Source organism: Pygoscelis adeliae, unplaced genomic scaffold (genome assembly GCF_000699105.1).
Source record: "Pygoscelis adeliae isolate BGI_AS28 unplaced genomic scaffold, ASM69910v1 Scaffold444, whole genome shotgun sequence".
NCBI classification, from domain to species: Eukaryota; Metazoa; Chordata; class Aves; order Sphenisciformes; family Spheniscidae; genus Pygoscelis; species Pygoscelis adeliae.
The window spans coordinates 92,273-104,163 of record NW_008824677.1 but is presented as its reverse complement, the minus strand read 5'-3'; the positions used below and the strand labels follow the sequence as shown (position 1 = coordinate 104,163).

Sequence of the window (11,891 nt, the reverse complement as noted above, 5' to 3'; positions counted from 1 at the left end):
AGGGACATGGTTTAGTGGTGGACTTGGCAGTGCTAAGTTAACAGTTGGACTTGATGATCTTAAAGGTCTTTTCCAACCTAAACGATTCTATGATTCTGATTCTATGATTCTAAAGCAGGCAGGGTCGTTCCCAGTGTCAGCAAATCAGTCTGAACTCTGGCTTTAAACTGCATCTCTCAGCTTTTTGTACAGTGCTTAGACGTGAAATGCGCCGGTTAAGTCCAGGTGACCTTCCAGGGCCGAAGGGACGAGGGCTTGCATTGGTCCTCTCTCCTCTGGTTCTGCTGGAAATCCCAGCAGTGCTGCTGCTTATAAAGACTTTCAGGTGCTGGAGAACCAGGTGTTGCAATATCAGTGTATTCCCCGCTGTAAATGTGGGTTGAGTTTCGGTGCTTGCTAGACAACTGTGTTTTATTTACTACTCAGTTTTTACCTTTTAAAAGGAGATCAGTGGTCTGAGAGCTCAGACCTAAGTTAAATAAAATGGACTGAGGAAACAAAGCATTTCCACGTGGAGATTTAACTCTGTCAGATACTCAACGTGCGATTCCCCTGCAGAGCAAATTCCCCACTGCTGAGCAAACCTGCCTCTGCGAGCACTGAATAGTTCTGGCCTTCGTGTTGCAGAGAGGAGGACATCTTGGGGGGAACTTGCTAAGTGGGACAGAAAACGGGGCATAGCAACCGGTGTAGGTAGGAGATTCAGCTGTTACATATGGGATCCTTGCCTGCTCTAAAAGCAGAATCGTGTTTGTTGGTGTGTTTCCTAACGTGGTGAAATTTCCTGGTGCACAGCTTGTGCGTGTGCTTTTAATAGGTGCTGTTGTCATCTCCCTCATGGGAGAGGCTGAGAAGGGAGAGAACACGAGGATTAGCTGGAGCACACGTGCAATGCAAATCGAAATGATTTGCTGTCTGATGCCTCAACAAAAAGGTTACTGACATGAAGGGAGGTGATAAGAAGAACAATACAGTTTGCCCAGGGGAGTTCAGGGCAGCGATTACATTTGCCCGCAGCGGTGAGCTGTCCCTGTCCCGTTGGTGTCAAGTCTGAGTCAGTCTTACATTATAACTTCACATGTGCCTGCGCGGTTGGTTGTTGTGAATTCTTCTTAAGCTCTGAGGAGTTGGAGGTCGTGACATCAGTTATTTGTATCTGTCTGAGTTTCCGTAAGACTTTGTCTTTGCTTTAATCCTTCTTTGCCGAAATGAATGCATCAGGCTCAGTAAAGGGGGTTTTTGGCAGGGTAGTTCCGCTCTTAGACTTGCTTAAGAATTCGCTGCTGTAGATCTCTACTGGAGACCAGCTGGGATGTCATTTACATGGCTGCAGCAAACCCCGGCTTCAGGCAGTACCCTGAGCTGTGTCATGCTGTAGTTAGGTGAGCTGCATGCTCCACCAAATGACCGGCCGCTCCCTCCCCATCTCCTCTTCCTCAGTGGTGAGCTCAAGACCAGCTGCCTGGCTCTCTGTGTTGGCCCGGAAGGGTTGCAGGGGGTCGGGCTGTAGTTCCTCCGGGAACTGCTTGGAAGAATCTGGCCCATGGGCAGCCACCTGTGTTATGTTATCCCGTCCACAGGTTAAATCTCCCATGTGTAATCATTCCTAGCAGAAGATTATGCGCTTATGAGAGACTGCAGTTGGAAGAGCTTCATTACTTAGTGACGCTCCTGTTTCTGCTGGGAACGGGGTGGTCCCAGGCCTGGGAGGAAGGGTCCTGGAGCCAGGGTCGTATTATACAGTCTTCACAGCGGTTGTTTTGTGGATCTGGTCCTTGTAGCACCCGACGTATGGTGATACACTGAATATTTATACCTAGTCGAAGTAATGCTTACCTTATGTGCTGCTTCCCCACCAGGTCTCACCAGTCCAGAACCAGTTCCTTATGTGTTAGCTAAATGCATTGATGTATTTTTACTTACAGGAAAAAGCTTCCCTGGATTTTGGTGCCTGTGCTGGCTCTGCAATATTGGCTTCACACTTTTCCTGTTCTGCAAATCCCGCTCTTTTCATGAGGATCTGCACTTAATTTTAAGGGACAGTTAATGTTATTTGTCACGACCTTGTAGAGAACATGCTGGGCCGTAGCAAGACTAATGGCACCAGGGCAGCTTGCCAGCCTCGTGTTCCCACCCTCATTTGTACAAGGTTTGTTTTGTTTTAAAGGAGAAACATATTTGTCCCCATTTGGTCTCCCTCTTGCCTGCTCCCCTGTCCCCTGCCACTGCGCCAGGACCACAGGATCACAGCAATCACAGACCACAGGACATCGCCTGGTCACCTCTGCTTTCCCCTGCAGGTAGTTGTGCTAGAGAAGAGACCTTGGCCGGTTGCCTGATCACAGATCGTCGCACTTTGTACCATGGCTGCGTTTGCTGTTTGAGTTAACGACCGCTGCCTCGCACGCTCCATTACTAGTTCTCTCCTGCAAATATTTTGCTTTCCCTTATGAAGTGGCCAGCAGCGAGCGGCGGTTCTGGTTTGGAGGGACGTCACTGCTGGCAGGCCGGTGGGCCACCACGCTGCCTGGCTGGCAGCATCCCGGACGGATGAGAACAATTGTGCTCCGTTGTGCAGCTCGCAGCCCCAGTCACGCCGGCCTGCTGTTTCAGAAGCATTTCTGGGCTTGATCGATAAATGACAGATTGCCAGAGATAATGTCTATGTGCTCCCGGCGATAATGGAGTGTGGTGCTGTGAGATAATGAAAGCTTTCAGGGCTGGTAATACACGCAGTTTGGGTGCTCTGCGTGTGTAGCGTCTGTGGCAGTCAGGCAGGTGCCGTTGGCCATTTTGAGCACTTTTTCCACCGTCTCCAAGCTGTCCTGGTGCTTCCTGTGCTGCTTCCAGAGGTTACGTCAGGCGGGCTGCTAGCTGGGGGACAAGCGGAGGTTTGCTGTGGCAGATGACTGCAGTGGGGCGAGTCCAGGTCTCCATCCAACACTGTCTCTCTGGGACCTGGTTCCCCAGCTGGAAAATGAGACTGGGCTTGCCGGGTCCACCCAGGAACGGCATGGCACGGAGGGGATCGAATTCCTGGTCTGACCCACAAGCACACTGCCCCTGCCTGCCACCTTCTTATGCTGTGACCCTTCTCTCTGTCATCCAGGCAGGCCCTGGTGTAACAGCACTAAGCTGCTGCATGTTTTAAAGAGGGGACACTGTTTTCTTGCTGATCTGAAGTATAGAGAATTTGTGTGTGCAGGAAGAAATGGCTGAAGCAAAGTTAAAATCAGTTTCTGAATTATTGACGTTAATAGTGAATTTAGCCACTGCTGTAGCAAAGCATTTCAGCAAGTGTTGAGTCCTGTGGACTCCAAAAATTCACCAGGGGATGAGGTTTGTGAGACTGCCGCGCAACCCAGCCCCGCTTTATGGCACATCAGGTATTTGCCGGCCGTTCCCCGCTCCTGACCTGCCACATAAAGGTTCTTCTGTCCTTGGCTGGAAATTTTTCCATAGTGTGTGCTTGCAGTTGCCCAAGAGGCTTCCCTTAGTGCTCCATTCCTGCCCTGCTTTCTGGCACGGTTTTCGTGAGCAAATATCACCTGCAAAAGCCAAATCCTGCCGCCAGCAGCCCACATCAGCCTCCTCTGGGGTCGGGGCCAGCGGGAGGTTTGGCAGGGAAAGCGAAGGGCCCCGCGCTCTGTCAGAGTCTCATTCACGGGAATTACTGCTCCTGGCTTGCCTGGGAGAAGGGGAAAAGAGAGGAGACAATGTGGATTAGATGAGGCAAGAGTGTGCTGCTACACTTGCTGGTTAATGCTATTTATTGAGAAGGCGCTTGAAAACAAAGGGGGTATGTCCAAAGTTGCTGGCTGGTGCCTTGCCCGAGGCTCTCCCCCCCGGAGTTTGCGTGGCAGGTGGGACCGATTTCCTCCCAGAAGCACGTGTGGAAGACCAGGAAAAAGAAGGGCAAGCTCAGGGCTGATGTAAAAACTGGATCTGAGGTGGGCATATGTCAGACGGCCTTTTCCCCGGAGTAGCCTCTGCTAGTCGAGGATGCTTGTATCCCCTGGCCGTGATGTTGCCTCCGATCCATTGTTTTCTAATTGCAGTAGACAGCGTTTTCTGGCAGCAGCCCTGATGAATGGATCTCTCCCCCTCGCATTTCAGCTGGGAGGAAAAGCAGTGGAAATCTGTCTTTCCTCTCATTATCACTGAACGTGTGGCAACTGATAAGCCTTGCAGGAGCTCAGGGTTAATCTTCCTGGAAAGGACCCCTTCCTTATCTACTCAGACCTTCTCTCTGGAGGTCCTTGTGTGGAAATGCCATGCTCACAAAGCCACTGGGCCCTTGTAGGGATTGTCTCATTGATCAGATACTTAAGATGTGGCTTTACAGTCTTTTTTTTTTTTTTTAAATGAAGAGAAGAGGTGTGAAATGTTGGCGCTTACATTTTCATGTCAGAGTAACAGGAAGGTTGAGCAGGTGAAAAAGGTTAGAAAGCAGGAGGCAGAAGTGGACACATCGCTTTGCTGCATCTCCCTCTTGTGTGCGAGCAAAGAGCGCAGTGCGTCTCAGGGTGTTGTGAGGACTGGGAAATGCTTGGAAAACCTCCAAGGCCTTTTCAAAAGAAGGTGTTGGGACGGTGCCAAGCACAGCGCTCTGTTCAGTGCTTGAGGTCCTGGGGGAAGAGCTGCTATGAGCCTTCTCCTTGCTGGGCGACTCAAACAGACTCTGTGCTCAAGTGTCCTGCGGCTCCCAGCATGATTGCTTAGGAAATAAATAAAAATCTGTATTTTCTGTGATGCTTGAAAAGTTCCTGGTCGAAAGCACCAGCGCTGCTGGTGTGTATCTCTTCTAGTGTTCAGGCAGAAGCCAGTCCCGGCTTAAGGTAAGGGCTCCTGCCCGAGGACTTGCCTCTCTTCCTGACCAGTCCTGCTCAGCCACCCTCTTCGGAGGGTGCAAAATCTCGCAGCATCCCGAAGGGCTGTCTTCTCTCGGGGGATATGGGAACTGCTTTCTCAGGATCCTTGTTTCTGGTTCCTGGCCTCTGGCTCACCAGTTCTGCCCATCAAGCAATACTGCATTGAGCTAAACCTTCCTGAACTCTTCGTAAACCGTCTGTCTTGCCGTCTTGTCCACCTACCTGCTGCGTTGCACAACAGCCCTATTTCCAGGCTGCCGAGACGCTGCGAATCTTGGTGTTAATGCTCCTTGGTTCCACTTCAAGAAATTACAGTCCCGTTGTGAAATGTGGGAAGCAACCCAAACTGGAGAGCCGAGCGAATTTGCGCTTCCTCCTGCCGGGAAATGCAGTTTGGACGAGGTTTGAAGGTAGCGTGCATGAGAGATCTTTGTATGATCATGTCAGTAACAGGTACTAAATTTTCTCCTGAAAGGTGGACTGGTGCAATTACCAGTAAACTGAGGAGCTATAGAATGGGTGGCAAAAGTAACCCTTGCTGATGAAAGAAAGGAGGATGAGACAGGAGTTCCGGAACTAGATCTCCAGCTGGGGTCTTCTGCATGTCTGCTGCAACTCTGCCAGGGGTTTCTCCATTGGGGCTGGACGTGCCCAGCACGTGGTTCTCGAGATTGGCCTCGTGGTGAAGCAGGGCTGAGAGATGGAAATCTCGGCTCGAGTTTGAGTCGCGGCCCCAGGCAGTTTGTCACAGTCCCTCCTCCTTCTCCGAAGGGGCGTCGGGGCTCAGGCTGCTTCCCATGGGAGCCCCGGCCACGCTGCTCTCTCCCGGGCGTTGTGCAAGCGTCGGGGTGCCCAGCCCATGGCGTTCTCCAGGTCCGGGCTGTGCCTCATTCAGGTGTGTGGGTTGTGCCGGGGAGTTGTTATTGCCACAGCAATGATTTGGAGATAGTGGAAACCGAAGGCTTTTGCCACCCAAGAAGGGAGGGCGAAGAAATTGCTCACAGCAGGGTCCTTGGGGCAGCGTGGAGAAGTCTGTACTCATCCTCTTCTTATCCTCTGGATAAGAAGCTGTTTTTCTCCCATAGAATGATGCTGTTGTCTTCCCAGGAGGAATTCCAGGATGTTTAAGCCCCCCATATCAGTGTTTTTTTTTCCTCCTGGCAAAATACAGGAAAGCAAGTATGTCCACCAGCGTGTGTAACAGAACCGCCTGTTTCATCCCCTGTGCAGGAGTCACTGAGGCATTGACTTTATTAGCACATTTAGATAAGAACTGATAAAAATTGGCTGTCGATCCACTTGGTTCAGTTTGCACCGTTCCTCCAAAGCTGTTTGCTCTGCAGCATAATGTTTTACTCTCTCGAGGGAGTCAATCTGACAGCTGCCAAAGAACGAGGACAGCTCGTCTTCTTAGAAGGCCTCAAGTCCTGCCTTGACCTCTTGTTTGGAGAGGAGGAGGAGCAGTCAGGACAGCCCAGTCCTCTCCAGTTCATAAGGTAAACCTGACCAGTTGGTTCTGCTGGGGCTCAGCAGGGCCCCCCGCACAGAGCGTTTCCCCCCTTGTGTCTCCTGCCACTGCAGCCAACACCGAGAGCAGCAGTGAAGTCCACAGCTTGAGACCCGGCTCCCTTCGGGCTTCTTTCCGGGGCCCGAGGACTCGGTAGCTGGACACCGAAGAGAAGGGAAATGCCAGTGCCATGCACATTGCTGTGCTTGTCCTGCCCTGTCTCTTCCTGCTGCTCAGAGAGGGGTTCTGTCCCCCTTCTCCAGCATTTCAGGGCAACTTCTGCCCTCATCCTCATTGCCGAGCATGTTGTAGGTCTAGAGAAAATTTATTTCAGCACTCAACATGTTTGTGTCAAATGAAACTCCATCCGAGCAGTTTTGTTCCTTTTTTTAATTATTCTGAGTTTTTGGCGTTCTCCAGGTCCCAGTGCTGCTTTAACCATGCTGGCTTTCCTTTTTATTCCCACTTCACTTTCTCCATGTCCCCGATGATTTGATAGAAAAAAATCCACTGAGGGCTGTTAAATTGGATGAGCAAGGACGGCTGTGCACTTGCCCTGTTCCTGTATGCTCCCAGCTCCCCGCTGTTTCAGACTCATGCTGGGCTAGATGGGCCTTTGGTGAGACCTGGGGCAGGCACCGAAACCCCGCAGACCCCTGCGCTGTGGGACCGTGCAGCCCTTCGGGTCTGAGGAGAAGGACTCGGGGGTACTGGTGGATGAAAAGCTGGACATGAGCCAGCAATGTGCGCTCGCAGCCCAGAAGGCCAATCGTATCCTGGGCTGCATCCAAAGCAGCGTGGCCAGCAGGTCGAGGGAGGGGATTCTGCCCCTCTGCTCTGCTCTGGTGAGACCCCCCCTGCAGTGCTGCGTCCAGCTCTGGAGCCCTCAGCATAGGAAAGACACAGACCTGTTGGGGCGGGTCCAGAGGAGGGTCACGAAAACGATCAGGGGGATGGAACCCCTCTGCTATGGAGAAAGGCTGAGAGAGTTGGGGTTGTTCAGCCTGGAGAAGAGAAGGCTCCGGGGAGACCTTGTTGCGGCCTGTCAGTACTTAAAGGGGGCTTATAAGGAAGATGGGGACAGACTTTTTAGTAGGGCCTGTTGTGACAGGACAAGGGGTAACGGTTTTAAACTAAAAGAGGGGAGATTCAGACTAGATATAGGGAAGAAATTTTTCACGCTGAGGGTGGTGAAGCACCAGCACAGGTTGCCCAGAGAGGTGGTGGATGCCCCATCCCTGGACACATTCCAGGTCAGGCTGGACGGGGCTCTGAGCAACCTGATCTGGTTGAAGATGTCCCTGCCCGCGGCAGGGGGGTTGGCCTAGATGACCTTTAGAGGTCCCTTCCCACCCAAACTATTCTACGATTCTGTGATCCCTGGAGCAGGGCACAAGGGTTTCATTGCACACAGGCGAGCAAAGGAGCAGTGACTGTAGGGAAGTGTAGGACCTGGTGACTGTCACAGCAGTGGGGACAGCAGGGATGGCGCAGGCTGGCGTTCCCTGTGTTGAGTCGGTGGGCGAGGAGGGGGATGCACAACGCGTGTGTGGGCAAAGCCCCTTGAGACCTCCTCCTTCTCTTCCAGTGAGAGCGCTTCCAACCTCAAAGCCTTGTTTGACTTTGTCCGGACGTCCCTGACTCCCGCCGGCAGCGACTCCTGGAAGGGCCCTGTGCTGCTGGTGGACGACCTCAGCGTCCTGCTCAGCCTGGGCGCCACGCCGGTGGCGGTGCTGGACTTCATCCACTACTGCAGAGTCGCGGTGTGCTCCCAGCTGAAGGTACTGCTCCCTCCACGTGCAGCGTCCTGTACGCTATGTATACAAAAGAGCCTCGGGAGCAAAGCTTGGCTTTCTTTTCTTTTCTTTTTCCACCTGTGCATGATGAGGTTTTGGAAGGCTTTGGCTGTCCAAGAAATTCAAATCATTGCTCTAGGGCCACTCTCGGGGAGTTGTGTTTGTCCCTGGAGTACCTGTGTAGGGTCCTTTGCAACTGGCTTCCCAGGAGGTGCTGCCAGAGAAGGGCTCTCTCTGTCCCTGACATGTGACCAGGGATTTGAGGTGTAAAATACTGTTTCTTAGAGCTCCTGGTTCTCCAGAGATCTCTACTCACACCCATGTTTGTGTGCGTGTGTGGGAGGGCAGGGAAGGAACCGGGTTACGAAGGTAGTGAGGAGCTGATGAGTCTTGCAGGGGACAGAGATGAAGGTCCACTTGGAGGGCACACGAGCCTCTGCTTCCACCAATCTTCAGTGTTGCTGTGTGTTGCACCGGCTGGTTTCTAAGGGCGTGTGACGATGCAGCACTTCTACAAAGATCTCCCCAGCGATGTGCTAACTTCTGGGAGCGTCGCAGCAAAAATTGTTAACAGGCGCATCCATCCTTTGCTGTTTCCATTGCAGCGTCCCCTACCCTGGCCACTTCTCTCTCTGCTTGAGTGAGAAATAAAGTAGACGGTGTCGGGTTTTGTTATCCTGCACTTCATATGGTGCCAGGGTGTTGGTGCTGTAAATGCTGACAGGGGATGTTCTGCTTGCTGAGACTATTTACCTCCAAAACAGCTAAAAAAGATGATAAATCATGCTGACACGTTTCTATTTCTGTCTAAGATGTTCTGAAGCTTTAAAGTACATTTTAATTGATTGGGAATTTCATGTTATTTTAAGTCCTTGGTGACGTGCATGGGCTGAGGCAGAGACTCTTGGGATGTATTTTTAATAGAGCTGGTGTTGCGCTGGGAAGCTCTTTGCTTCTTGCGGGAGCTATGAAGGTTCGAGCATCACAGCTCTGGCTGCGGCCGTTTGGCCACATCTTTATTTAGCTGTTCTGAATTCATTCAGAGTTGCCATTTGTGCGGCCTGACAGACCGGTTTAACTAGACAGCTGTCTTGTAACAAAGGCTTGATGTATTTTTAGGCTGCATATTATGTATATGCGTGTGTGTATGTATATACACTATATATACAGGAAGCTGTTTCAGAGGTGTGTATATGTATCCGCTGTTTATTTTCCCAGTGGACTTTAGCTCAGAACCAGCTGTCGTGCTGAGGGATGTCTAAGTAGCTTAGTTAGCAGGGCGTTTGTGCGAGCTCCCGTTGCTATCTCCCCTTCCTCACCCTGAGCGGATTGGGAATCAGCCAGGGGCTCATCTCTGCCTGGTGCTCTCGTTCCAGGGAAACATCGTGGTGCTGGTTCACAGCAACGAGGATTCAGAAGACGAGGAAAATGAACTGGTTGTGAACTCCCTGTGTCATCACAGCGACCTGATCCTGTGGGTGGAGGGGCTGGCGACCGGCTTCTGCAAGGATGTTCACGGGCAGGTAATGCACGGGAGGGCACGGAGAGGTGGCACGTGTTAATGTCACATACAACGCTGCCTGCAGGCCCGAGGGTAGGCGAGACATGCCCCATCTGCCCCCCGGGAGACGGCCCAGGACTAGCCTGGTCTGCAGCATGGTTAAGGACTAACAAGCAGCCTTGCTGCGGTCACCAGGATCTGCTGGAGCACCCGGGCTCTTACGGCTCTGACTCCGCTTCTGCGGGGATATTCAGGGACATCCTGCCACCTGGGGACTCCCCCATCTCTGGAAGCTGGAAAGGGCTTATACAGCAGCTACAGTGCAGGCTGTCTCCCGCCCCAAGATGATGGCCAAGAAAAATATCTAGTTCCTGGGAAGCTTCCCCAAACTATCCTGTCGGTGGATCTCAGCCTGGGTTGTAGTGATCTCTTCTGGGCTGGGAGGGCAGCTGGGTCGCTGGGGCCTGGTTACCGGGTGGTCTCTCATCAGGGGCTGCCACCAAAGGGACTGCTTACAGGCAGCTGTGTGACGGGGTTTTTTTATCAGTCATCCCCCTTCCCTGCAGGCCCGCAAGGGGCATGGGGGGTGAGGATGGTGTGACTGGGGCAGCCAGAGGAATGATATTCCTGTTCCTTCCCCTTTGCAGATTAAAATAATTAGGAGAGTGTCCTTGGAGCTGACGGCAGAGCAGGATCACGTCCAGATCTACCAGTATAAGATCCAGGACAAGAACGTCACCTTTTTCGCTAGAGGGCTGTCAGCTGCAGTCCTGTGATGCTGCGATACCGCGTGGCGCTGCGAGAGCAACACGGAGCAAGGCCGGGGAGGCTGGAACCTATAGACTGGACGTGCCACCAAACCAGCCTGGCTGCGTCACCAGCGCCTTCCAGGAGCGGTGCAGCAAACTGACCCAGGAGGGAAGCTTAAACGCGTGTTGAACTGCATGCCAGCGAGGGGATTAGCCTGCCCAGAGCCTGCTGCATCCCTTTGTCCTCCCACCCCATTCCCAACGTACGCAGGCCAAGAGGAAGAGCAAAAACTTGCGAGGACGGCCCTTAGAGCGTGTAAATACAAGCAGGGGGGATGCCCCGAGGGCTGGGCGGGCCTCACCTTTTCCGATGTGTTACGGCCGGGGCGCTGCTGCGTGGAGGCATCACCCCACCCTCCCGCTGGCGTTTAAGGAGATGACACAGAGCGGGTGGAGGCAGGGATGGTCTGGGAGCATGTTGTAATTCTTACCTTTCTCCCAGCTCTGGCACAGAAGAGATTTGCTCAACTCCCGACTTCCACGGAATTAAAAAAACCTACAGCTACATGTGTAGCCTCTCACCTTGCTGCTGTAAGACCTTAGGTTGCCTTGCTTGGTTTATCCCTTGCTTTGTTTTGTAACTTTCCCTCTTTCACCCTGTGCCCCGTGTGCGTCTTGTCTAGCGTGCGGCTTCCCAAGCTCATCCCTGGCTTTGGGTGACAGACACTTGCACACGAGCCTCTGTCTCAGCCACTGCCTCCTGATCACAAATCATTACTAGGACTTACATGACCTGCCTGTATTGAAGCATAATTGGGGGCTAATAATCACTAATTTTAATTAGATAAGGGTACAGTCATTAAGTAACCATGGATCTGTGTATGGGAACCGCTCCCCACAGGCTCCTTTGGCAGAGGGAGAAAAATGGGCATCTCCGAGCCTGGGTGAGGAGGCGGTTTTTGGTTCCCCTCCCTCCCCACGGACGCGAGGGCAGTCCTGGGAGCAGGCCTCAGACCTGGCGGTCACCTGGTAGATGCTCCGGCTGTAGTGGGAGGGAAATAACATCCCGCACGCCTGCGAGAGACAGGAGTGACCTGCAGGTCTTTTGCAGCTCCAGAGCCGGGGTAACAACTCCGGCAGTGGGACGTGTTCCTGCTTTTTCCATGCAGAAATGCGGCATGGCTCAGTGACCCGTCCTGCCGCCGGTTTGGGAACGGTCCCCTTTGGCTTCACTTCGGGGAGCCCTGGCACACTTGGAGGCCGTGGCTGCTTAGCGATAGCAGCCCAGGGAGACTGGGCAGGCTCTGGGGATTGTGGTGAGCGCCGTGGAACTCGGGAGGGGGAACGAGACCCGGCGTGTGCTATAGGATCACTCGACCCTGCTCTATCAGAACGTAACCCGTGGGTCTCTCCGTGCTGCCAAGGACAGCGCCGAGGCGTGCCTCCAGCCCGCGCTCGCTGGGCAAC

The 11,891-nt window shown here is 52.9% G+C and overlaps 1 protein-coding gene across 1 annotated transcript in view; it reads left to right on the top strand.

Moving 5' to 3' along the window:
* The window catches only part of ELP6 (elongator acetyltransferase complex subunit 6), a 28,712-nt gene extending 17,676 nt beyond the window's left edge, over positions 1-11,036 (top strand). The window contains 4 exon segments of the mRNA XM_009323153.1: positions 6,237-6,367; positions 7,967-8,159; positions 9,551-9,697; positions 10,323-11,036. Of these exon segments, the coding sequence (XP_009321428.1) occupies positions 6,237-6,367; positions 7,967-8,159; positions 9,551-9,697; positions 10,323-10,451 (600 nt within the window). The 3' untranslated portion in view covers positions 10,452-11,036.
* The last annotated feature ends 855 nt before the right edge of the window (positions 11,037-11,891 follow it).